Source organism: Stegodyphus dumicola, chromosome 7, assembly GCF_044657685.1.
Source record: "Stegodyphus dumicola isolate Sdum_Otavi_A_Nest chromosome 7, ASM4465768v1".
NCBI classification, from domain to species: domain Eukaryota; kingdom Metazoa; phylum Arthropoda; class Arachnida; order Araneae; family Eresidae; genus Stegodyphus; species Stegodyphus dumicola.
Window position 1 is genome coordinate 157,157,291 of NC_140774.1, and position 27,899 is coordinate 157,185,189.

The following is a 27,899-nucleotide window of genomic DNA, read 5'->3' on the forward strand; positions in this document are numbered from 1 at the left end:
GTAAGTGACATTTGTTTTATTTGTTAAAGAACTTTCGTGGTAATATGCGTTTTACTTTAATTCACGTTTAAATATTACTACAGCAGTTTGCTAAGTAGAAAATGAAGTCATAGATCAGTACATTTCTATGAATTAAGCATTAAGCAAAGCATTTGCAATCGTTATATCGCCAGCACCTGAACTAACTATTAAAAAAAAATGAATTCTTACTCTTTGTTAGCTTCTCTTCAAGAAACCTGAAAAACAAATTCCACGTGCTGCACACGCCCAAGTATTGGGGGCATGATTCAGCAAGTGGCGTGATCTTATTACATATTCAAAAACTGATTTTACTGAAGCAGCTGAATCCCACTTCTTTACACGAATTTTTGGTGCATTTGCATTTGCATTTTATTGAGATCTCGCATGTTTCTTGTCCAGCTATCCAAATGAAAGTTCGATGACTATCGATGCAGGTGAATCATTTGTGACCACGAACCTGTGGCACATTTGCATTCCATTCGCGCCTCAAATGTGTCCACGTCCAGCTATTCAAATGAAAGTCGCATCCACGGGTATTTGACGAAAATAAGACAGGTTTCGTCACCAAACACAGGAGCAGAGAAATAAACATCCAAAGTCAAAAAAGTACGAAAGAAAATTCTGGTAATCCTACTAAATCCTAATTTATTCAAAATACTGAGCGATTGCGTTTTGCGCCAAATATTAATGCCAAGTTATCACAGATAAGTTACCATGTCCTTTAAGTTGAAATTTTATTAAAAATTATACTTAAAAGTAAGTTCATTTGCCACGGGATGCAGCAAAGAGAAGATCATTTCAATAATAAAGGCCTTTTTGATGTTGGTCCCAGATTTTGATTTTTTGGGTATGATAAAGCACATGAGTGCTATCTGCTTAAGAAAAGAGATGGCTTCATGGATAAAATTTTAAAGGAAACTGACTCATATCCACGTTACACATGGGTAAAATCGCAAAAACGTTCATGCAGCCAGCTCGTTTGCCTGGAATCGAAATCTTGTCGCGCTTGGCCACTGGTGAGCGAACATAGAATAGAAAATTCGCCATTTAACTTTTTCCCGGGGGTTGGGACATATATGTCCCGCACGTTGACTACTTTAAATGTGTCTCAAGAAATTTCAGTAAACTATGGAGATTTAAAATTTACTCCTTAATATGGATTAGAAAGTGCAATACTCTGTCGATTTGTTTTTCTGTTCCTTTCAGTTAAAATAGTGATTAAATGGCCAAAATAGGTTTCTGTTCCTTTCAGTTAAAATAGTGACTAAATGGCCAAAATAGATTCGAAATTGGACCCTATAGTCCACGGGAAAAGGTTACTCAGCTATAACAGAACGTATATTAGCTATCTGCCTAAAACTTTCATTAAACGTTTTCTGAAGGGAAATAACTTTAAAGCATGCGTTGCTAACCGTAGAGTACATTTTAGAATTTTTAATATCTTAGAATCATATCCAGAACTTCTTTGTGCTCAAACTTACAAGGACTGTTAAAAGGGTGATGATGTTTGTATTTTCCCTTTAGGAATTTCTGCATGGCCATATTAATAATTGATTAATAATATAATTGATCAGTTTTAAATAGCTACTAGTAAAAAAATAATCACATGTGAAATGTAGTTGTGTTTCTGATTGGCGCTGCAGTATAAAGTATAGCTATTGTTGTATGTTCTAGCAATAGGTAGAAGATGGTTTTAAAATGATTATGAAAGAAATTCGGAGAATTAAGAATATAATTGCGTAAAGATATCGATGATCTCAAGGAGGAAGTGTAACATCTTGATAAACAGAATATTGGATTAAAAGTTAGTGAAAATCTGAATAAGAGTAGTATAAAGCAGTGAAATTATTCTGAAACCGGAGTTTCCAGGTGTAGATGATTATGATCAAATTAAGAATAATCTTAATTCTGGCAATCTGGGTGTTTAGGTGGTACCCCGTTCTCCAAGAAATACGGTATATAATTGACAGATTAAAGGTTAAAAATGAAGCATGAATTTTGAAACGAGCAGTTTTGTAGGAAGAAAAGTTAAAAACTAGTACTAAAACCAAGAAACGCACATTTATCATACCGAAAACTATTATATATAATGTTGTAAATGTTATCCCAGACTCAGAAATTATTGAAAAGCTAAAAGAAGATTGTGCGTGTAATGAAGACTGTGTGAACCCACTTTTCCGTATGATAGCTAGTGAGCGTGAGGTCGTCTATCGTATTTTCTCAAATTCATCTGGGTGTCTAAGTATTATTTTGGAAGAAGAAAGACTGGCAATAGCGAGGAAATCTTTATCCAGACAAATTGTATTTGACACCTAAGAGGTGTATCAAATGTCGTAAATTTGGTCACACTTCGAAATTTCGTCAGTTTGAGTTAAAATATGGAAAATGTTCTTTCCAGCGCGAATGAAAAGATTTTAAAAGTGAGAAGTTTCAATGTTGTTATTGTATTGATATAAATAAACGATACAAATTGGGTTATGATGAATCTCATGATGCTTTTTCTCGGGACTGTCCATCTTGCATAGTTAAATTCAGTTTATTCGAGAGCATCTTAATATATAATAATTGTATATTTTATATGATCTACACTATAGTTGGGACTGTAACTTTTATTTTGTATTGATTTCTCGTAAATTTCTGGTTTTAGAAATTCATAAACTTTGATATTATATACTAAACTTTGAACTATTGTCTCTGCTTTATAGTGGAACTTTAACTGATTTTGCTTATATTGGATTTTAATTATAAATTGCCTTTACGATTAACACTTAGATTTTATTAGATTGGATTTTAGATTTTAACTTTGACGTTCTTAATGAAGATTTTATACATTAACAAAAATCACTATACGGTCGAGGCATGCCGGCTCTCTGCTATTGAAAATATTGCTAGTGACATTGACATCATAACAGTGTAGGAGCCGTATAATAATCCAAAAGAATGTTGCCTACGTCAATACAAAATGGAGAATGATAAATTCCGAATCGGGAAGAACGACGATATATATCATTAATGATAATCTGAATTTTATGGTGGACTTTGTAACAAATACTATTGTAGTCATCACGATGGAAGTTAATGGAAAGAGTATTGGGGGTCATTTCAGTCTACTTCTTACCGGCAGAAGACTTGAATGTGGATAGAATGGAACTAAAAGAGGTTTCTAAAAATTATACATATTTTTATATTTTAGGAGATTTCAATTCAAGGCATTTTAACTCGGGCGCAGGAAACATAGATGCCAAAGGACAATTAACTTATGATTTTATAGTACACAATCGTTTTATTTTGGTTAATGAAGAGGATTCCTTTGTGACATTCTCGTCACCGGGGGGAGGGGCGGACTAGACAGGTCTCGTGCTGGGCTCTCACTGACTTGATCTTGGAAATTTAAAGATGTAAATACTCAAGGAAGAGAGTGTCAGTGATCATAAATATATCCTGATGGCCACTGATTATGTTCAGAACGTAAAGTAAGATAAAATTACTTTTGCGAAAAATAAATACAGAATTCAAAATTTCTGTATAAAAGCGCGTAGGAATATCATAAAGATTAAGGACGAACTCAGTGTTACAAATCATGGTGAAAAATTAGATGAGATAATTGGTGGGAATCCGTTACACTCAGCCGACAACCACTTAACCGACACCAGTTAGCCGACAGGACATTTAGCCGACATGTACACTTAGCCGACGGGGATACCTATCTGACAGGTCATTTAGCCGACAGGTCATTTAGCCGACAAGGACACTTAGCCGAAATGGCATTTAGCCGACACACACAGTTAGCCGACAGGGCATTTAGCCAACAGGGACACTTAGCCGACAGGGCATTTAGCCGCCACAGAAAGTTAGCCATCAGGACATTTAGCTATGGGACATTTAACTGTCAAGACATTTAGTCAACAGGACATTAAGCCGACAGTGACTTTTAGCGGACACGTACCCAATAATTATTTAAACTTACTTTGAATTGCAAAATTTCTGAACTTCTCCATAAGTTCTATATTTAAGTCTTTTTTCCACCTATCAGTAAAATTCATTTTTCAATTCTTAAAGACCCAATATGTGCTTTTAATTCTTGTGTAATTTATCAAAAAGTGTTGAAAGTTCTCCTCAAGGAATATGAATTAATCTTCGAAAGGAAAAAGTAATTTTTTAGCTAAGTACGACGGTCACTTAGTTACATTTTAATATGGAATCTGCAAAAATTGTCCATAAAGCTTCTTTATTTAATCGACTGGGTTCCTTTGGACACTTTCACATCATTAATACTGTTTCTTCACATCATTAATGATATTAATTTTCCAATCTTCCTCGTCCTAATGCATTCAAATTTCTTATTTTCATTCATTCATTTTTCTTATTCTCTTCTAGCAGCGCATTTTAAAGGTCTAGTCTGGAAAAGCAATTTTCATTGGAAGCTACTGGTTATATATTAAGTAAAACGGTCACTCTATTTCTGTTAGTCCGAGCGGTAAAGTCGCTGAGCACTGGTAGTTCGATCGGAATTTCGAATCCCGCGAACGGACTGGCTGCATGGGTGGTTTTGTGGTTTTCCCCATGTGTAACGTGTATACGAGCCAGTTTTCCTCAGAACGTCTTCCACGAAGGTATCCTTCCCCTTAGCCATCTGGTTTTGCCGTAATTACATAAACCAAACGAAACCAAACCTACTTCTGTTAGGTGGTCGCAGACCACGCGGCACGAATTCCTGGGGCGGACCCCTATCCCAGATTAATAAATCTAGGATGCCTAACGTGTAAATAGCATTCTCAGGGTGTAATTAACGTTTTAGAAAAAAAAGGAGTTCCAGTATGGCGAGGAGTAGGGCGAATCACTCTACTTCCTGACAGGGAAAGGAAATTTCATTAGTGGGAGGAGCGAAACAACTTTATACGAGAATGAATATAGCATGGTGTGTTGAGCAAAGTAGTAATGAAGCGTGAAAGTATTAGAAATCTGAAAGCATTGTGAAGAGCGAGACTCATGGTCGGCTTAATGTCCAGTCGGCTAACTATTCGCTTTGGAAAAGTTATCAAATTATAAATACTGATGATGGTACGAGACATAACAGAAAGATTAGGTATAAGTGGGAACTCGCTGTTTGAAAAATAGAAGAGATCGAAAAACGAAAGCCAAATAGAAAGATTTTTAGCATCGTTGAGCATTACGACAGGAATCATCGGATGGCTACCAATAAGAGAAAGGAAAAGTTTCTTCTAGAGAAAACATTTGGGGAGAAGATATTTCAATGATAGGTAGTATAACATAGTAACTGATGAAATTTTAGGAACGGATGATATTACAGAACTACAAATTGATTTTAAAAAGGGTTAAAAATATGAGAAACACTTTTAATTATGAGGAAATATCGATGGTTATCAACAATATGAGAAGTGGAAATGCTCCCGGCCCGGACGGAATTGCAGTTGCTATTATCAAGAAATTGCTTCAACTATACCCGTCTCTCATTACGATATATTATATAATAAGTGCCTTGTTGTGATTAGTTTTCCGAAACCATGGAAAATAGACTCATTTTAATCCAAAGGATAATGGCTAATTAAGACTTATTAGTCTGTTGAAAATTTTTGGGAAAATTTTAAACACATTATTGATGAATGTGTTATAGCATCATTTATATAAGAATAAATATATTTCGAAACGGCAATATGCTTTTGTGAGAGTCTGGTGAACAGGCTTCATATGAGGTTAGGCACTTTATCAGACACAGGAAAAAATATTTTATGTTACTATGCTATTACAAAGGAGATGCCTCCAGCTTCCCCCGGCCGATGATTCAGCGACAAAGCTCTTAGACGCCAGCCCGACAAAACAAAAACGAACTGGAAAAAAGAAGAACAAACAGTTTAACATGCAATAAAGCGAAACATAAAGAAAAGAAATTAAATACGCATCATTCACGTATACTCCAGCCTAAGTATCTCTATGCTTTGATAATATTCGCTGGAATACAGTAGCATTATACTATAATCCTTAAGATCTCTTGGAAATTCTATTTTACTTTTATCTCTAATACTAGCAGTCAAGCCACAGGTTTCAACGAAGTGAACATTATCACCACTTACTCAACATAGCCGACAAAGATTGTTTTCCTACACGGCAAATATATTCAAGTACATGAGAAAACGTCTATGTCCCATTAAAACCTGAGTCAGATCTGTATCAATTTAGCACTTTCTTCCTTTATAAATCTGTATAGTACACATATAATATTTCGTTTATTTCCGCGGAATCCAATTGTTTTCCCACTTTTCACATATATACTATTGTTGCGGCCAGCGAACTATTAAAAATAACATTACCCTTTTTGTGAATGGCATCGCTTACGTTTTTGTATTCATAAATGTCTTTTGCTTGTTCTATACTTCATGTTTATGTTAGGAAATAAATAAGTATAAAATACGATCTCCTAATATCTGGTGCCGAAAAAAACCATTTACGGAACAGGACTTTGAACATATACTTCCTACTGTTGGATTATTCTTGCTGAATTATTTTACTTCCGACATTAAAACTTAGTTTTGTTTTTGTTCTTTTCTACTACTCGGGCAGCATATTTCACAAGTGCACATCTGTGTAGCCACCGAGGGAGTGGCTTCTAGGATGGACCAATGAGCATCCTGTGATATTTCTGTCATGTCACATGACCTTTCGCGTGCTTTAAGATTAAGCACGATGGTTGAAAATTTTCTGTCGCGCAATTTTCTGTACAAAACAATTAAAGCATCGTCGATTGCTTCTGAAACTTTTCATTGCGAAGTTAGTTCAAATATAGGCAATTATGAAGATTTCACTACATGGTTGAAATAAATACAAACACATGTTGGATACTTCGCAAAAAATATCGATGTGAAATATTACTTAAGTGGTAAATAAGATGAAGAAAGAAATATGTGATAAACATCTGAGCCCAAATGCAACTTTTACATAAAACTATGCGTATGAGAAAAATACTTATACCAGTTATATATGTAAATAGAAGTCAGCACTTTTTATTGCAGTCTATATGAAAAAGATGTTCTATAATAATAAGCAATGCAGAATTTTATTCAAAGTGAACTTTACTCATTTGCATTCATATACATTTAGTGTGTTAAATTTCTCATTTAATAACTGGCTCTTAAATGTACTGTCTACACAAGAAATAATACTCATCAAAGAGTGAATTTATCTTACTCACAACGAATATATTCAATTTATTTACATATGATTTTTAATGTTAGCAATGGATATAATCAGATTATATGTATTCTGAATCTTACACTTTAAAAATCAAAAGAATGCAAGCACTGAAACACTAAATTCATTGCAACCCTTTCAGTCATTCTCAGCTCAATTAAAAAATATACACTTGAATTCTCTTAACCCACATAATATGCAGTGAACATCAGTCCAAATATTAATGCGTGATAAAAATTGCGAAAGTGATAAAAATCGCGATTAATCAAACTCAGAAAACGAAAGCACTACGAGATTTTCTACTATTACGCCATATATTTATAACTGCGAAACAAATGCAAATTAAAACGTAAACAATATATGCTCACATGCACGAAGATTTAGCATCACAAGAGCAATAGCAGCTCATTGGTCCATTTTCGAAACTCCTCCCTCAGTAGCTACGCTGATGTGCACTTGTGAAATATGCACTCGGTCAATGGCGCCGACCGGTGAAGCTGTAGACAAAATGACTGAAACGAAAGCGGAAAGCCGTGCGAAGTAATGTTTCTCGCTTTTCTACTGAAATTGATACTTTGAACGATGATTTCTCAATTGAGAAAGTTGAATATATTTGTAATCGCTTAACAACTGCTTTAAATGATATGAAACTAATAGATAACGAAATTCACAACTTCCTTTCTGACGACGAATATAAAAGTGATATTTTCCAGTGTGAAAACTACATAGATACTGGTGAATCCGCGAATTTCAAAGCACGAAAAATTATTCAAAATAAATTATCGCCAACTGCAAATAATTTTACTGCTTCGAATATGGATACCAATGATTTAGCGATGACATTTGGCGACCCTTCTACTACAGCGCCTGTGACTCAATCATATGCAGTTAAATTGCCAACAATTAAACTACATTCATTTACAGGAGAAATTGAACAGTGGCAATGTTTTTGGGAACAGTTTAAATCTTCTATAGATGCCAATCCACATCTTTCTGTTATTGATAAACATGTTTTCCTCAGAGGTTATTTAGATGGTGAAGCTAAACGCCTTGTTGATGGAATTAGTGTAATAGGAGACACCTATGAAACAACAAAAAAATTGTTGGAGGAAAGATATGGAAATAAAGATCGAATTATCCAATCACACTTAGATTACTTAGAATATTTAAATATTATTCAAGACTCATCTCCTACGCATCTAAATTATCTTTACATAGAATGTAACAGAAGAATTCACGCTTTAACTGCTCTGGGTGAAAATATTGAAGCATACGGTAGAATCCTAGTGCCAAAAATTATTCGTGCATTCCCCAATTATATTTGTTGCCACTGGATTATCTATGCCCAAGCGTAAAAAAGTAAACGAAGGTAATATTACTAGATTGATGCAGTTCTTGCAGAAGAAGTGGAAGGCTTAGTTGCAGCACAAAGAGTTAAATTTACGTCTTTTTCTGATCACACCGTAAAGTGCACTGTATAAAATTTTAATATCAATTCCAAAACAGTAAACAAACGTAAGAAAATTTCACCATTTTGTTCATTTTGTGATACTAAAGGACATTGGCCTCAATATTGTGAAACTGTTACAGACAATGATACTCGTGTTCAGAAACTTAAAACTTCAAATCGCTGCTTTGGTCATAGAGTTTCAAACTGCCCAAGAAAAAACACTGCACGGTGCACTAAATCCAAGAAAAGGCATCATGTTTCTATTTGTCCTCCTGTTGAAAACAATCAACTTCGGATAACTAACAGTGCTGTAAATCACATAACCTTTCCTAAAACAATTTTCACACATTTGCAAACTGCTCGTGTGTATGTTACTGGCCCCACAGGCATTACTAAATTAACACGCTTCATTTTAGATGGTGGTAGCCAAGCAAGTTTTGTTCACACAAACCTCATTGAAAACCTTAAGCTTATAACGTTGCGCGCCTCTAACTAGCACGCAACCAAGAGGTGACTGTGAAAGCTTGTATAAACCACAGAGTCTTATAAAGGGTTTAAGTCCCTTTTTATTCAACGTACTAATTTACAATTGCGTTCTCTTGACGCTTACAAACGGTGCCAACTCGGCAGTCAAAATAAAAATAAAAACCTGAAAAGAAATTAAAGACAATATTCTAACTACGAGGCTCTCTCAAATAACTAACTCACCGCGTTTTACAATACGGCTGCTAATTCAGCAGACTTGAAGCTCACTGGAACAATTGCAACTACTTCCCGCCAAGCACATAGGCCGCAACGCGGGGTTTTTCAAATCTCTATAACTACCTCCGCGCTCGCTAAGTAAGAATAACTCTCTCTCACCGAACTTGTTTCCTTCTATTTAAATCATACTACTTCCGCTGATAATTTGAATGCTTGCGCGTTCTACTCAAATTTACATATTCTGGCATTGGCAGTTCCAGGGGAAAGTAAGGATTGACAGGAAAGATAGTTTAAACTTAAAATAAATGTTAGTTAAAATAAATATAAACCCTACATTTGCCGCTGCCAGAATTTGGAAAACTTGGAAGCAGGTCCTACAAACGACCTGTTGTAAGTTTATCTAATTCTGAACTAACTGGCGAAAGCCTCGTTTACACAAAAATAATCTTATGTAACAATTAAAATTCTGTTACTCTTTACAAAGGTTTCTTCTTACAGCAACTTTTCCTGGACTTCATCAATCAATCTTGGTCTTTCCTTCCAGCATCTGGAAGGAATAAGTATCAGTATCTTTCTACATACATTATAATTTACACTTTCTTGACACAATAAATTTTTGTTTTTAACGTTTCGTTTTTCTTAGTTATTGCTTACTTCACATTCATTCAATTTTTCAAGCATTAATTTAACTTTACCCTGGCTCTCCACCGTGTGTGGTGTCAAACGGGAATATTCGTGTTTTAGTCTTACAACACTTCCCCTAACCACCATGATTTGTTAGAATTCAACAACCAAATAGACACACCTTACTCGACGTTCTACAACTCAATGAGCTACTTTAATATTCTTAAAAATTCAAATGTAGGTGGAGAACCCTACAAAACACATTCATTCTAACTTCCCCCTCATTCATCTTTTAAACATGCAGGCTTTTGCTCTAAAGCATGACTTTACAGTTTAATACTTAAATTTTGACTTCATTGCTTTTAAGCATTCACTTTTAGCATCTACAATTTTATGCTTCTAGACTAAATTCTACTTTTACATAACATGCAAGTATTTACATACATTTACAAAAGTTTAATACATATGCTTTTTACAATTTACCATAAAATGAATAAGAGAAAATAAATTTTTACTTTACTCATCCTTCGCCAAGCTGGCGGCACTGAAACTAAAATTCTTATTAGTACATACAAGAATACGAAGTTATTTTTATCTCCGGCCAAATTTTGGCTTTAACATAACAGAATTAGTCTTCCGACCAACAGAAAATGCTTGTTTTTAGCTTTTACACTTAAAGAAAATAATACTTTTGCCTTAGCTAAATAAAGTAAAACAAAACTAAGTCTCAACCGAGACATATTGACTTTCGTCAAAACATAGAACTTCGTACTTATGCATAACATTTCGGAACAAAAGAGAAAAATATTTATAGAAGGTTTTAACTTATCTTTGAGCTTTCGATGCTTGAAACTCCGTCATCCGTTTTTGACAAAATTGATCCCAAGTTAGAGGTGTCATGGATGTCAATCTTCTCCTTGTTGATCTCCAATTGTCGTCCCCGTTGATCTTTCTTTTGCGTCCTCTACATGCTGGCCTCTTGACGGAGTAATCGTCTGGTTGTTGGCTTTTGCGTTTCTGCCTGGGACGGCTGGTCTTGACATCCTCCGGTCTGGAGTCCTTGAATTTCTTCTGTTCCTCGTACTTCTGTGCTTCCTGTTGGCGTTTCAGTTTCCGGAACGGCGGCCTTGCTGGCACCTGACTCTGTGGCCGTGTGCGCGTTCTTCTTGATGTGTAATTCCTCCTGCCATCCTTTGTAGGTGGTGTTTTTCTTTTTACCACGGTTTCTTTACCCGGTTCATCTGTACTTTTGTTTTTCTTAAACGCCGGAGTTTGATAATCATTTTTTCTTTTTGATACCGACGTCCGGGTTGTAGAAGTGCTAGGTCTCTCTTCAGTTCTCCGTTTCTTGGGTGGTGGAATAGTTGTTGCAGTCTCTGGCCCTTCTATTTCGTTTAGAGTTGAGTCCTGCAAGAAACTTTTAAGGATTTCAAAATCATTGGGATTATAGTATTTTTTCACCTGGTCGGGACTTGCTTTACAGATTTCCCCTCTCTCGTTTTTAAGATATAAAACTACTCCTTTGATTTCCTGAATTACATAGGGGCTTTCAAACTTTGGAGCTAGCTTTGCCATAAAATTGTCTGGGGCACTTGATAAAGAAAATTTCCGTTTCAATACTTTATCACAAACTTTAAAATCTGCTTCACGGCGTTTTTTATCGTAATAAATTTTCTGCCTATTTCTTGCCGTATCCGAGGTTTTAAGCGCCTGATCAATTAGTTTTTGCACGTCCTTTTGTTTGAATTCCTGCTCTCTTTGTTGCACAAAGAATAATTTATCTAAAGGCGTAATTAACTTTCTGCCTAAAAATAATTCTGCTGGAGTTTTTCCCGTAGTATCATGATGTGCCGTTCTTAAAGCATAAGCTAATTCATTTATGTAGCCATCCCAGCGCTTGTGATGTGTGCTAACGTAACTGCGAATTATTTTTACAATATTTTTATTAACTCTTTCTGCTATGTTAGCCTGTGGTCTATACGGAACCATTTTGATATGGCGTATATCAAGTCCATTGCATATGTTTTCAAATATTTGACTAATGAATTGTTTTCCGTTATCGCTAATGACTTTTATCGGTGCACCGTATTTTAAAATGTATCTGTGTAAGAATGCATCTGCGACTGTTTTGGCTGACGCGCGTTTAAGTGGAACAATTTCTATCCATTTTGAAAAATGATCTACTATTACTAAAAGAAAACGATTTTTATTTAACTCGCTCTGGGGGAAGGGACCAAGGAGATCTATGCCTAAAATTTCATTCGGAAATGTAGCGCGAATGCTATTTAAGTACCCGGCCGGGCTGTAATTAATATCATTTATTAACTGACATTGATTGCAGGACCTGACATACGCCGTTACTATTTTGTATAATTGCGGGAAATATACCGCCTCGCGTACCCTTTTTAAAGTCTTTCTGACCCCGAGGTGGCCCGCTGTTTTTTTTTCGTGCAACTCCCTCAAAATGCTTAATCGAAGCGAGGCTGGGATGACTGGCTTATACTCAAGATTTTTGTTCGTTGTTTTCGTATAGAATAATAAATTATCTATTATTTCATAGTTTTTTGCTCTATTTCTTATCGCATCGATATCTGTATGCTCAAAGCCTTCGGGGTCTTTCAAATAAGCATAGATATTTCCAAATTCAGGATCAGCTTTCAGTTCAGTAATAACCGTATCTCTAGAATCTAAAATTTTTGAAGTCAACACAGCGCATTTAAGTTCATTACCTTCCTCGTCCAGTTTTATACGAGAAAGTGCGTCAGCTACGTTGTTTTCCTTACCCGGTTTATATTTTATTGTGATATTATATTCTTGGAGTTTTAAAGCCCATCTTATTAACCTGGGCGTTAGGTTTTTTCCCGAGTAAAGTCTACCAACAGCCGCATGATCCGAAAAGACAGTTACTGGCGATTTGCCGAAATAAACTCGAAATTTGTGTACAGCCATTAATACGGCTAATGTTTCTCTTTCTGTAGCTGTATAATTCCTTTGTGTTTGATTCAATGTTTTACTAAAAAATGCCAGCGGATGGTTATTTTGCATAAGAACCGCACCCACCGCATAGTCTGATGCATCTGCCGCAATTTCCAGGTTTTCGTCCCCCTCAGGGAATTTTAAAACGGGGGCATTAATAAGCGCTTCTTTTAATCTTTCAAAAGCCGTGTTAGCTTCCGCTGTCTACGTAAATTTACTCTTTTTTCTTTTGATTACCAAGAGTGGTTCAACAATATTAGCGAAATCTTTTATGAAAGATCGATAGTAAGAACATAGTCCAAGGAAAGACGAAAGTTTCTTGGCGGTGTTGGGCGGTGGGAAATTCTTAATAGCTTTTATTTTTGAATCTTGCGTTTCTATACCCTTTTGCGAAATTTTATAACCGAGATATTTAAGTTCTTTAGTTGCGAACTTGCATTTTGAGGCGTTAATTGTAAGACCGGCCTCTTTTAATAATTTAAAAACTTGTTCGAGATCACTAATGTGTTGTTCCAACGTACTACTCGTTATAATTATATCATCTAGATAAATTAAAGTTGATTTTCCTAGGACAGGCTTTAGAACAATGTCCATAGCTCTCTGGAATGTTGACGGGGCCCCACACAACCCAAAAGGCATGCGTAAAAATGCATAAGTGCCCGATTTTGTTATAAACGCGGTTTTATGTATATCTTCGGGTCTCATAGCTATTTGATAGTAGCCAGACGTTAAGTCCAAAGTAGACATATATCTCGTCGATTTGATCTGTCTAATGATCTCGTCTATAACCGGTAAAGGGTAAACTGGGAATTTAGTTATGCTATTTAGTTTTCTATAATCGATAGCAAACCTCCAAGCCCTTTTATCCGAAGGAGGAAACTCGTTCTTTTTCCTACATAGTACGACTGGACTCGCGTATTCACTATTTATGGGCGTTATTATTTTATTCTTTAACATCTCCTGAATATGTTCTTCGATGATTACGTCTTTTTGTTTGTCATAGCGGTAAGGTTTAGTCCTACAAGGTTTTTCGGCATTTAATTGAATCTTGTGAGTTACAATCTGACAGTTTCCCGGCTTTTCTGAAAACAAATGAGAAAAATTACTCACCACTTGCTGTATTGCTTTACTTTCCTGGTCATTCAAATGGCTAAGGTCCAATTCAGGTGTCTCCACCGGTTCCACCACCCTCTGGTCCATCTCCAGCACCACGGAACTATCTTGAAAATTTAATTTGGCCCTCGCGGCCCTTAAAAAGTCCATACCTAAAATAAGAGAGTGTTGGAGGTGTTTCACCACAAAAATTAATACTTTGAGATTTTCCTCTTTTACCTGTACGTTTAATGCTACTTTCCCGATGCAGTGACATGTTTTTCCTTGCGCCGCTATAATTTCCGTATTTCTGGTTTTAAAGAGTCGTATCCTATAAAAATTCTTTTTGAAGAACTTTTCACTCATGAAATTGCCTTCTGCCCCTGTATCGATGAGGGCTTCTACTGGTACATCGCCAACCAGGACTTGTATAATTGGTAGCTGTGAGTTTTTTACGATGACTGTATTTAGATGTCTATTTGAGGGTTTTTCTAAAACTTCCGGGGTCTGGACCCTCCCTTTCACAGGCCCCTCTAGTCGTTTAAAGCTTTCCTTTCAATCTGTGTCTTCTGGGTACGCGGATGCTTATTTTCAAATTTTCTTTTTGGGCCTTGCCCTTCAAGTTTCGATGCGTTAGCTTGATAGTTCTTTCCCCCATATGAGCGATTTCCATTTCTTGTTTCCTCCTTCCTTCTGGTACTTTGAGAATATGTTTCCCCTCTCGCTCTTTCCGCGATTCTGCGATTTTGAAACTTCACCGCCAATTCGAAAAGTTCCTGCAATGTGGTTGGGTTTCTAATTTCAAAGTAGTCTTGGACAGCGGGTAACAATCTTGGTAATATTATTTCAATAATCTCCGCATCGGGTTTTTTCCCATACAACATATCCGTTAGCTTGATTTTTCGTAAAATAAAGTCCGTCAATTGTGCTGTATCCCGTTGATAGAAACTATATAGCTCGGCTTCCAGCCGTGCGCGATCTTTCACTATGGGGAAGGCCTTTACTAACGATTTTTTGAAATTTTCAAAAGTATACGTCGGGCTTCCAAATTCACCTAGAAGAAATTTGCCTATATTTTTCCACCATAGCGCGGCCTGTCCTCTTAGTGCTGATGTGGCGATAGCAACTTTTTGTCTTTCGGGCACAGGATAGAGCTGAAAGTGGTTTTCTATACCTTCTAAAAATACGGACACCGAATTTTTTCCGTCGAAATAGACGTTTGGCTTGATTGATGCTCTCAAAGTCTGGACCAGGTATCCAAATCCTTCTAACTGCGTTGTCATTTCTTGGTGTTGTCCAGCGGCTTCCATCCAGTTTTCGGCCATTTCAGTTCGATAAGTGTTCGGGCGCCAATATAACGTTGTGCGCCTCTAACTAGCACGCAACCAAGAGGTGACTGTGAAAGCTTGTATAAACCACAGAGTCTTATAAAGGGTTTAAGTCCCTTTTTATTCAACGTACTAATTTACAATTGCGTTCTCTTGACGCTTACAAACGGTGCCAACTCGGCAGTCAAAATAAAAATAAAAACCTGAAAAGAAATTAAAGACAATATTCTAACTACGAGGCTCTCTCAAATAACTAACTCACCGCGTTTTACAATACGGCTGCTAATTCAGCAGACTTGAAGCTCACTGGAACAATTGCAACTACTTCCCGCCAAGCACATAGGCCGCAACGCGGGGTTTTTCAAATCTCTATAACTACCTCCGCGCTCGCTAAGTAAGAATAACTCTCTCTCACCGAACTTGTTTCCTTCTATTTAAATCATACTACTTCCGCTGATAATTTGAATGCTTGCGCGTTCTACTCAAATTTACATATTCTGGCATTGGCAGTTCCAGGGGAAAGTAAGGATTGACAGGAAAGATAGTTTAAACTTAAAATAAATGTTAGTTAAAATAAATATAAACCCTACAAGCTTAAGGTTGTCAGTTCTGCCTCACTTTCAGTTCAAGCATTTGAATCTTTTACTTCACAAGAACAACGTATATGTGTTCAACTGTCACTTTCAAGTTTGTGGAGCAACCAAGCATTTTTGATCTACGCATTTGAAAGCTCCAATTCCTATATTACACATCCTACTGCTCCACCAGAAATAGTTCCCTTTGCTCAGAAGAAAAGATTGGGAATTGCTGATCCTCCTGATGATGCTTCACTGCTCATAGAAATACTTATTGGTGGTGATCATTATTGGCAAATTGTTTCCGCAGAAGCTCCAATCAAGCTTTCAGAATCTTTTGTTATGGTACCGTCAGTGTTTGGATGGGTTCTTAGTGGAACAAGAACACATACTACAATCGCTGAGAAGACTTCTGTCCATCAAGTTTGTGTGCAAGTTAAAACTGATTGTTTAAATGATCAGGTACGTCGCTTCTGGGAATAAGACTCCATAGGGATACAAGATGCGCAGAAACGAAGAATGACTACTCGAGATGAAGAAATTTTATCAGAATTTCACAAAACTTGCAGCACTGAAGACAATCGAAGAATTGTGTCTCTGCCTAGAAAACCATTGGTCACACCTTTGCCTACAAACAAAATTATAGCGGAAAACAGATTTCATTCTCTTCAAAAAAGACTTGCATCTAGTGATGTGTTAAAGACACAATATGACAAACGCATGCTGAATTACATTGAACAAAACCATGTTGAAGTTTGTTCCATAGATGAATGCAATGAGAAGCCAGTGTATTACCTTCCTCATCATGCTGTAAGAAAGAAAACACAATCTAAAACCAAGTGGAGAATTGTATTTGACGCTTCCTCGCATGCTCCAGGAATGATTTCACTGAACGATACCTTGGAAGCTGGCCCGAATCTTCTTCCTGAATCTATTGGTTGTCTACTAAGATTTCGATTGCATGAATTCGCTGTTACATATGATGGTAAGCAAGCTTTTTTACAGTTGTCACTACATAAAGAAGATAGGGACGTCACAAAATTTTTCTGGTACAAATTAAAATCTGATTCATCTCAACCTACTACTTTTACAGATGAAATAACTGTTTACAGATTTACTCGTTTACCATTTGGCCTTACTTGCAGTCCGTTTTTGCTCTGTGCTGCGACACGAGAATTGGCTGCAAAATATATCGCAGAATTTCCAGTTGCTTCACCAATGATAGATAAACATCTCTATATGGATGACTTTCTTGCTAGTATGGAAACTGAATCACGCATTATAATGCTATATCACGAGATCAAGAATTTAATGGCTCTAATAAAATTGCCTATGGAAAAATGGGCTACAAACTCTTTGAAACTCAAAGATGTACTACAAACACATGAAGAATCTCACAAAACGGAAACAACTGTCTTAGGTATTGGCTGGAATACAACTTCTGATATAGACTAGAAGAGAAACACGCTAATGTGACAATCAAAATCATAAAAACAACCTTGTATTTAGCGTAAGTATATTGAAACACTCAATTGATTTCGAGGGCAGCTAAAGGTCCCTCCTCATCAGGAGAAAGAAATACATAGTAAGAAGAAAAATAAAGGGGAAGGAGTCTCAGAAACACGTGGTCCTTATCAGCACTGCACGTGGTTATAACCGGATTTTTAATCAGAGTTACACTGGCCGCCTACTTTTACTGAGCCAGGCTATCTGATCAAACATGTGACACAAAGGACAAGAAAAATTAGCGAAGTTAAAAATAGGGAGCGAGGGGCAACTGAACCTTCACGCTCAAAATCTGTCGAAGTTCAGATTATAACCACGTGCAGTGCTGATAAGGACCACGTGTTTCTGAGACTCCTTCCCCTTTATTTTTCTTCTTACTATGTATTTCTTGCTTCTGATGAGGAGGGACCTTTAGCTGCCCTCGAAATCGATTGAGTGTTTCAATATACTTACTCTAAATACAAGGTTGTTTTTACGATTTTGACAACTTCTGATACTTTGAAGCATGCATTCAAGACTTGCCTCTGTGTTTCTACAGACAAACCACTTACAATGAGATGGTTACTCCGCTGCATTGCTAGTTTTTATGATCCGTTAGGCCTTTTTTCACCGTTTACTATTCTTGGGAAAATCTTATTCCAAGATACATGGATTCTTGGTATCAAGTGGGATGAATTACTACCTGCTAATTTATCAATTTTATGGTATGCAGCTGTGAAAGATCTTGATGACATTTGCTCCCTTCAAATTTCTCGATGCCATAGGCATTTCATCACATGTTCCTTTTGCTATCCATGTGTTTTGTGACACATCTGAACGTGCCTATGGTTCAGTTTTGTACATTGTTACCTTTAAAAGTGACCAATCGAATTTGAATTTAGTGTGTAGTCGCAACAAACTAGCTCCTATAAAGAAAGTTACCTTACCTCGTTTGGAGCTCTTGTCGGCCCTGATGGGAGCACGATTGTTGCAATATTTCTGTGCTGCAACAAACATCTGTTCGTCAAATGCAATATTGTGGAGTGATTCTCAAGTTGTCTTAGGGTGGATACGCAATGACCCCAACAAATGGAAAACTTTTGTTAGCAACAGAGTTACAGAAATTATTTCCTATATCAATCCTTCACAATGGAGACATTGCCCTGGCAAAGACAATCCAGCTGACAAATTTTCTCGAGGTGTTTCACCATCAACACTAAAAAACCTGGAAATTTGGTGGAACGGTTCTCCATGGTTAATCAAATCTCTAGAATATTAGCCTCATTCTGTTACTATTTCTAAAGATTACAGTCATAACTTCGAGGCAAAGAAAGAAAGAGTTCAGACCCTTCACATCGTATCTACTCAACCAATCATAAAGGATGGAAACTACAGTTCTTACGTTCGATTGTTACGTGTAACATCTTGGATTCTTCGCTTTATTCACAACTGTAGGAAACAAGAAAAGTTAGTGGGTGAATTACACGCCACAGAACTGAATCAAGCTCGTAGTTATTGGATACAGACCGTTCAGAAAGAATCCTTTCCTTCAGAATATGAAGCTCTGTTGACAAGAAAATCACTCCCTAAGAAATCAAGGATAAAACAACTTAACCCTTCAAGAACAATATTATACTTCTTGGTGGTCGACTAAAATTTTCTGATTTATCTTATGCTGAAAAACATCCCATATTATTGGAAGGTTCTCATCATTTTACAAGTCTACTGATACGCCAAACACATTTACGAATGCATCATCTTGGTGTTCGGATTGTACTTTCTCAGCTTCGTTCAGAATATTGGATATTAAGAGCAAAACAAGCCATTAAAAAGGTGATAAAGACTTGCCTTCCATGTAAAGTACTGAAACAAAAGAGAAGTGAACAGAGAAGCTCCATTACCAGCTGAGCGAATTCAAAAATCATTTCTTTCGAAACTAAAGGAATTGATTTTGTTGGACCACTCTACGTAAAAAATAATAACTCCGTTGCAAAAGCTTACATTGTCATCTTCACATGTGCTACAACTCGATCACTTAGAATTAGTTTCCGATCTGCGTACTGACGTCTTCCTACTTGCATTACAACGTTTTGTCTCTAGACGTTCACTTCCTCATACAGTGTACACTGATAATGCCACAACTTTCTGTGTTGCGGACAAAGAGCTGAAGTTATTGTGGGATACTATATCCTCTGCCAAGGCACAACAGTTTTATGCCCACCACAACATCAAATGGAAATTCATCGCCCCCAAAGCGGCTTGGTGGGGAGGATGGTCGGAAAGAATGATAGGCTCAATTAAGCGATGCCTTCGGAAAACATTAGGTAAGGCTCTTTTGGATGACGCTGGTTTGATCACTGTGTTATGTGATATTGAAGCCGCTCTTAACAGTAGACCGATTGTCCACGAATACGGAATAAAAGATGGCTCTGTGGAAGCTTTAACACCCTCGCACTTCCTCATAGGAAAGAAATTAACTACTATTCCTTCCAGCCCCACAAATCTTGAAACAAATTTAAATCGTATGTGGAAGAATCGTCAACATTTGATGGACTCCTTTTGGAAAAGATGGCAAAAGGAATATTTGATGGACTTGCGTACATTTCATCAAGTGCGGAATCCATCTGAAACAAATAAAATACGGAAAGGGGACATTGTCCTACTACAAGAAGATGTTAGACCTCGCCCCACCTGGAAAAGGGCCCGTGTTGAGGAGCTAATCCTTGGCCGCGACAAGAAAGTCCGTACTTGTGTTCTACGCACCAATGGACATACCATTACTAACACCTTCTTAAACAGAAGCCCAACTACGAGATCGTGACGTCACAAACTGGCGGCTGACAATCGCCGTTGGTCACCTACTATCTGCCTTTAAAGTATATATGTTTTTAAAGCTTTAGTAACAGGAGGGTATTTTCTAATGATGTAGATACATATTATTTTTCGTTTTTTATTTTATATATATTGAAAATATATATTTTCAATTCATTCGCGGATATGATATTGGAAACATTTTCCTATTTTTCTATGATATTATATTGTATGTTTACAGTTAAAATGGTGCTTTAAGGTACTGGTTGACGTTTGGTAAGTAACAGTAAGGTAATGTTGGAATCTCCCTCCATACTAATAATATTCAAGTCACTTAACTGCATAAAAATATATATAAGAAGGATGTGTGGAAAATATTTTTAAGGATATTAGAAGTTTTTAAATTTTAGCAGGGTAGATTATAAGCACACATATTACACGAAAAACCTAAATTTTCTAAATCTTTTATTATTTTCACAATTTATCCATGCAAAAATTGCGCTGATAATGATTTTACTGGGACAATACTTATAACATCCTTATATGAAGATCTAATACTCTGCAGCATAAAAACACAAGCAGAATTAGCAGCGTTTTCACAATTATATTTTGCTACATTCCTATTATATTTTCACCTTTGAAATCTAAGAATGGCTTAATGTGAATTTCATCAACCATTAAAGTGACATATTATCGTTTTCGTCTAAAAAGCGGATTTTTTCCTTAGCATAATTCAGAAAATTTTCAGGAGTTTGCTCCACTTTAGGATACACATTATATTCAGAACACAATCGTTTCAATGTAGAAGGATGTGGCAAAGTAACATATGCACTATTTCTTAAAAATTTGTAGCAATGTGGAGAAATTGAAAACATCAAACTTGATAATATTAACAGATCAGAACTATATCTATTATTATTTTTATGCAAAAAGAGTAATGTCAGCTGCTTAAATATAAACTGAACTACTTTCTTTTTATGTGCAGGGGCATTTTTTTTCTAATTCCCGAAGGCCTTGAGTTACGAATAATAAAATTTTAAAGCTGATTTCATTATTATCACCTTTAATTTTTGCAACTTCTTTAAGCAATGAACAGAGATTATACACATTATTAATTTTTAAAGGGAATTCATGGTTACTAATTTTTGTTAATGGAATATCTCTAAAATATGCTTCCACAGGCAGATCATTATGGATAACGACTGATACAGATATAAAAGGAGCAAATTCTGTGCTTATCTGGAGAAAAAATAGACTATTTTCTTTAATCACAACTGTTAAATCATCAGGTATCCTAACATTTTTTAGACATGATGAAAGCTCACTCAGATTACTGTAATTACCTAATTACTAATTTTAAAGTAATAAAAGTAGGATTTCTAGTAATTCAATTTATATTTTAACAAAACAGGTAATAGCATATATGTGTTTGTCTCCCACTCGAGAAGAAGGGGGAAAGGATTCTTAGTGACATAAGTTTTAATAATATTTGAATTTTCATGCATTAGAAATTTAAATTATTTCTTGTTTTACGCAAAACTGTGCGCTTTATATTACAATTTAAAAAACCATAAGCATATTTATTGCCTTCACAGTTTCTTTAGAAAAACTTTTAAAACCAAAATATATTAAATATTAAGCTAAATAATTTCATTTGCTGCCATATACGTATGAAGTTAAAAGTTCCAAGTTATAAAATTAATCAAAAAGTAAAAAATTGGACATTTTAAAAAGTAAGGGAATATTTAGCATGCAATTCGATACATAATTATTAACCATACAATTCGATACATAATTATACTAATCGATACGTAATTACGCAATATTATACACAATGTATTCTATAAAAATGAAATTCCTTAATATTAACGTATCCATTCTTTTAAATGTAGAAAGAAGCAAATACCTTAATAAATTTAAATTTCAAGTTACGCTTAACTTACCCGAAAATGCTTCGAAATGGTAAAATTTTCTCGCGGTATCGATTTTAATCATCTAGGTAATACATCTTGTTACTTAGGAAATCTATATACTCATACTTTACAACCGTCACAATAATTTTGTCGGAATAACGGCACACAGCACTTTAAAGGCATGATTGAAATCGAAAAAAATATATCAATATCAAATTAAGGCGACATGGTTCACGCGCCTTCTCACGACCAAGGACGAATTTCCCCTAACTTGCTAATGCCATTTAGATGGCCTTGGTTTAAGCAAAGAATGTACAATTCTTTGGTTTAGGGGCAATTTTTCGCACCCCATTGAGAAGGCCAACAGTTTGTAACGTCACTAAACTACGAGCTTTCAGTAGGGAGGCTTGTGTTTAAGAAGGTGTTTCCATTACCCGACCTGTGCAGCTGGTCATCCTTCTGGAAATTGACCAGGGTGGGGAGGATGTTGCGGCAAAGCCAGCGAACTATTAAAAATAACATTACCCTTTTTGTGAATGGCATCACTTACGTTTTTGTATTCATAAATGTCTTTTGCTTGTTCTATACTTCATATTTATGTTAGGAAATAAATAAGTATAAAATACTATCTCCTAATAACTATTGTATAAAATTCCAATAATCTTTCTTCTAGAGCCCTGTAGTTTAATTTCTTTACAGTTGCAAAGTGTGGCTTCTTTTGCCAGTGCGTCAGCCCTCTCATTACCATGGAAACCTAATGTATTTTAATATTATGTATTTTAATATTATAATCCAATGTATTTTAATATTAATAATGTATTAATCCAATGTATTTTAATATTATATTTAATCCAATGTATTTTAATATTATATTTAATCCAATGTATTTTAATATTATATTTTGTACGTAGATTTTCTATATTTCATTTTAATATCCACAGTAAGTTTATTATCTAACCCAAGTGTAGAAAGGGGTTGCAAGGCCGACAGTGCATCAGAAAATATGTGAACACATTAACCACCCTTATTTATTTTCGATCCAGGTCAAAGCTTCTAGTATTGCATATTATTCAGCCTAGTACACTGTATTCGTGAAATTTAATAAGAATGTTTGGTGATCAATCTCACTTCCGTAATAATATACTATAAATGCGCAACCAGTATTCCCTCCTAGCCCCGAACCATCAGTATAAATATCATATTCATTTACAGTACATAATAATCTCTACATATAATAAAACAAAGAGTTTGTCTGTGTGTGTGTGTCTTTCGTTCGCGCTGCGCGTAAGCTAATAGACCCACGGCTACGAAACGTGGTACATAGGTGCATCTAGACAAGAGCCAGTGCACCTCTAAGCCATTTTTTTGAAATTCGAATTCGAAATTTTTTTATTTTATGTTTTGTGACGAAATCGCGTCATTTTGAGACATAATGAACTATAGGAAAGCGAGATTTTACTCTACGCACTCCATTTTCACATCGTCATGAAATGTAGGCACTTAGCTATTTTACGAACTTAAAATAAATTTCGTGTTTCAATAAATCGATTAAATATGAATTTATTTAACAAAGTGAGCTTAACATCTTTTCAACGGGATTTTTTCTAAAAACGTTTATGTTTAAAAATGTACAGTTTATTTATTTATTTATTTTTTGATTTTTGGACACGTTAACCTTTCATCCTTGCGACTGCTTATACAAAAAGAATTTTGGAAAAATGATAATATTTTGTATTTTAAATTTTTTTTTTTTAAATGAAGCTTCCGAGTACACTTCTCACATCTCACATCTTTACAAATGTGATTTTGGCAACAATTTTCCTTTCTTATTGTAGTTGATAGATTTTTGATGAAATCCCATCATTTTTAATAGTTTCATTCTTTTAGAAATATGGGTTTGGCAACAATTTTCCATCGTATTTCTTATGTCACTGTTTTTAAGAGATTGGCATATTTCATTGCCATTTATATATATATATATATAATACATTTTTATTGATGATTTTTATAAAGTTGTTCTGCAGAGTGAAATTCTGCGCGGAATTTTTTGTTTTTTGAGTTTCTTTCATGTTATTTTTTGCTTATTTCACTGTTTGTAAGATATTGAAAAGTTTTGCACGATTTTTTACCTTCAACGGAAAGTTTTTTTTTTTAAAATTAGGATAATTAATATTTGTATTAAGGGATATAGCTTATTTCATTGTAATTTTGGTAGACGGATTTTGGTAATTTTTCTTTTGGCGAGTAATACGACTTATGGTAAACCCATTGCCGGATAAGTTATTTATGGTAACCGATATTTTGTTCTCATTTTATTTTAAAAATAATGCGTTTTATTATGCATAAATTACGTGTTTTAAATATTATTCTAAATATTAAACATCAATTTAATTTTGCATTTTTATTTGAAATAAAAATATCTATAAATTTAATCTAAATGTTTTAAACATTATTTATGGCTGTTATAAATATTAAAATACAATTTAATTTTTCATTTGTTTTAAAAATGATTTTATTATGAAAGAATATTTAAATAATTTTAATTCTATGCGTAATGTAATCAGCTCCCTTATTGGTTACTGAATATTTGTGCATTACCGCGCCATTTTAAAATTTTATTATTCATCTCTTCGAATTCCTCAGATTTCTAATGGAATGGATACGTCCGTTTCGAAGATGAATGTTGTTATTGGTAATTACCAAGAATTTTTGGTATCGGAATAAAAAAATTGGCCTTTGAGACCTTATTTTGGCCAACCTGGCTTTCCTAATAAAAGATATTTATAAATTGTTAATAGCGTCAGAGGAAATTTATTTTAAATTTTTGGAGAAAACCTCGCTAATTGCTTCTCCAATGAAGTGCAAAAATGTAAGTACATAATTTTCTTTTACTTTATAATTCTATACTTCAACTTTTATTAAAAAATTAATACAATGTTTTCCTGAGATATTTATTGCCACATTCCTGAGATATTTATTGCCACATATGTTTTAATGTTAAATAATTAAATCCTATAAAACTTATTTTAAAGTATTTAAGTAATATTTTAATTCTTTTAAACGTTGGTATGATGTTTTTAATTCGATACTCAATTTAAGCAATATTTTAATCCAATTAAATGTTGGCGCAATGTTTTTATAGCGGTGTTTTCATTCTATTATATGAAAGTAATAATTTAACCTTACTTTAGAATTTTATACTCTTAGTAAATGTATTTATTTACATTTGCCAGCCATCTTAAAAAACAACGTTTTCAACAAAAAAATTAATTCATTGTTTTTAAAGATATTTATTTTTTTAAAGTTTCTAATACTATATGCGTAAAATACGTAAAAACAGCCTTTTTCACGATGGCTGATGACTATAAAAACTGCGCCAACAATTGCGCCAATGTAAATCGCCAAAAATCCGTGCAACTGTCTACCAAAGTAGCAGCATCTAATTTTTTTTCTCTTGAAAATATAAGATAAAATATCATTAATTATACTTTGCTTTTCAGAATTTTTTTTGTATTCTTTTATGTTATTTATTGCTCATTTCACTGTTTTTAAGATATTGAAAAGTTTTGAGTGATTTTTTAGGAAACAAAGTTCTTAACCTCCTTTATACCATTTGAGTTCTTAAGATTTTGAAAAGGGAAGTTGGTTAATTTATTTATTAGGATAATTAACATTTGTATTAAGAGATATTGCTTATTTCATTGTAATTTTGTTATACGTAATAACTTTTTTTTATGAAGTTGTTCTGCAGAGTAAAATTCTATGCAGTTTTTAAATTTAACGTTTGGTGTTCCCTTTAGCCATTTTTCCGGTACATTTAAAAGCCAGACGAAGGCTTAGTCGATCATAATTTAGTCCTAATTTATCTGCAGGGTGAATCAATTCAAGGCATTCTTCAAAGGCATCACTTTTTAATTCTGTGTCAGAGATTTCCAATGATGTAATATATTTATTTTTCATTAAAAATGTTCTATAGAAAAAGCCATATTGATATGAGAGGGGGATATACCGGCAAGCACACAAGCCACCTCCGTTGAAACGGCCCGGAAAGCACGCGTAATCATTCGAAAAGAACAATGGCTACGTGAGAAATATTGAGATAATTCAGAAGTTGAGAATATGCAATAGTATGACGTAAATCAGATTTTTACTGGCCACAGACAATTCCCGGCTTATTTATTTAGATTTAAACTTCAAGAACATAAAAACTATAACATTTGTAATTAAAGACAATAATATCTAGTTCGTCGAGACCTTCGTAGCAACTAAGAATATTTTGTGGAATTACTAGTTCGACCTGGAAACTGATTTTAAAAACGGTGCAAAATTAAAGACAATGGCAGAGAAATTTATTAGGGGAATAAATAACAGTAAGATTGAATTTGCAATTTTAGTTTCAGTTTATTATTTTCGTTCTTTTTTGTGGATGTTAGATCTGATGAGTTTATATTCATCAGTCATCTGTAAACGTTTGTTCCGTTTCCTTTTAAATATTTTAAGTTTCGCTGTGGCTGTTGGCTGGGCAAGCTCATTTGAGGCTTAGGCTGAATGTAGTTTCGGCTAGGTGGTCTGGGGGATGTACCCGTTTCAGTTGGTGATTACCGGTTTATTATGCTAACCTATAATTTCAAACTACATTTTTTAAAACTTTTTAAGTATATTCGTTGTATAACGTGTACCCAATTCTTCACGAAGAAACTTAAATGGTACATGTGCAATGCTGTTATCTTTTGAGGTCAGTTATTCGAAAATTTGTCCTAGCCTTTCGAACAATGGTATACTGAATTGACAAGCCATAAGGGGAACAGTGTATATGTGGGTTATATGCTTGAGAGAGTAAAATTACTGCAAGGAGGAAGGATTGCATTCAATGCAGCTGTCCGAAAGAATGCTATTGCAGGGTTTCGAGAAAACAGGGATATAATTTGGAGTAAGAATGCACTTCCAACCTGAATGAAATAGTGGAATTAGGAGTTAGATGATTTCTCTTTCTATGTCGCGATTTTGAAATAAAAATCAAAGGCTTCAGTAAATCTCATTTACTTTAGCTGAAATGCAGTTTATATAGTGTTCTTTTAGTAGTAAATATGGCTCCCATGAAAATAAGCAAACAGAGGGCTGATTTCAAATTCAAAGTCATTCATTTTGCGAAAGAAAATGGAAATCTTGCTACAACAAGGATGTTTGGTGTTGGTGAAATCTCTATGCGTGAGGGGAAGAAAAATGTTACAGTAATTAACATGCCAAAGAATAAAAGAAGAGTCATTAGAACACATAGATACAGTGAGCGATGAGCAAGAAGAAAATACTTCATCACTAAGAAAACAATGAAAGCACGCCTTACGCTCGCAAAATCCATGATAAACAAAGATTTACCATACTGAAATATTTTAATTACATTTGAAAATGTCATAATTTAATACATTTCGGTCCGATGAGCGAACAGTTGCGAGGCGAAACCCAAATTTTAATAGCGATTTTAATTTAAATAACCAAGAGTGTAATTTCATCTAATGGTATCTGATAAAGTTTCAAATTTTTATTAAATATAAAGTCTTTTTTTAAAATGTACGAATATTTGCGAAAGTTCATTTTCAGAACTTTTTGACTAACCATTAAAAACGGGGAGGGGTCGAATAACTTTCTCAATAAAGAGTTGGTTTCAAAAATTGTATTGAATTGTATACCTGAAAGTCATTTCGTTAGTATTTAGTAA

General features: G+C 34.8%; 1 protein-coding gene across 1 annotated transcript in view; it reads left to right on the forward strand.

Moving 5' to 3' along the window:
• LOC118198290 (uncharacterized) overlaps positions 1-27,899 on the forward strand; it is a 79,044-nt gene that overhangs the window by 43,288 nt on the left and 7,857 nt on the right. The window contains exons 2-6 of the mRNA XM_085821443.1: positions 421-554; positions 8,152-8,294; positions 15,993-16,436; positions 16,485-17,394; positions 19,580-20,133. Coding sequence (XP_085677569.1) covers positions 421-554; positions 8,152-8,294; positions 15,993-16,436; positions 16,485-17,394; positions 19,580-20,133 — 2,185 coding nt within the window. The remainder of the gene's footprint in view (positions 1-420; positions 555-8,151; positions 8,295-15,992; positions 16,437-16,484; positions 17,395-19,579; positions 20,134-27,899) is intronic.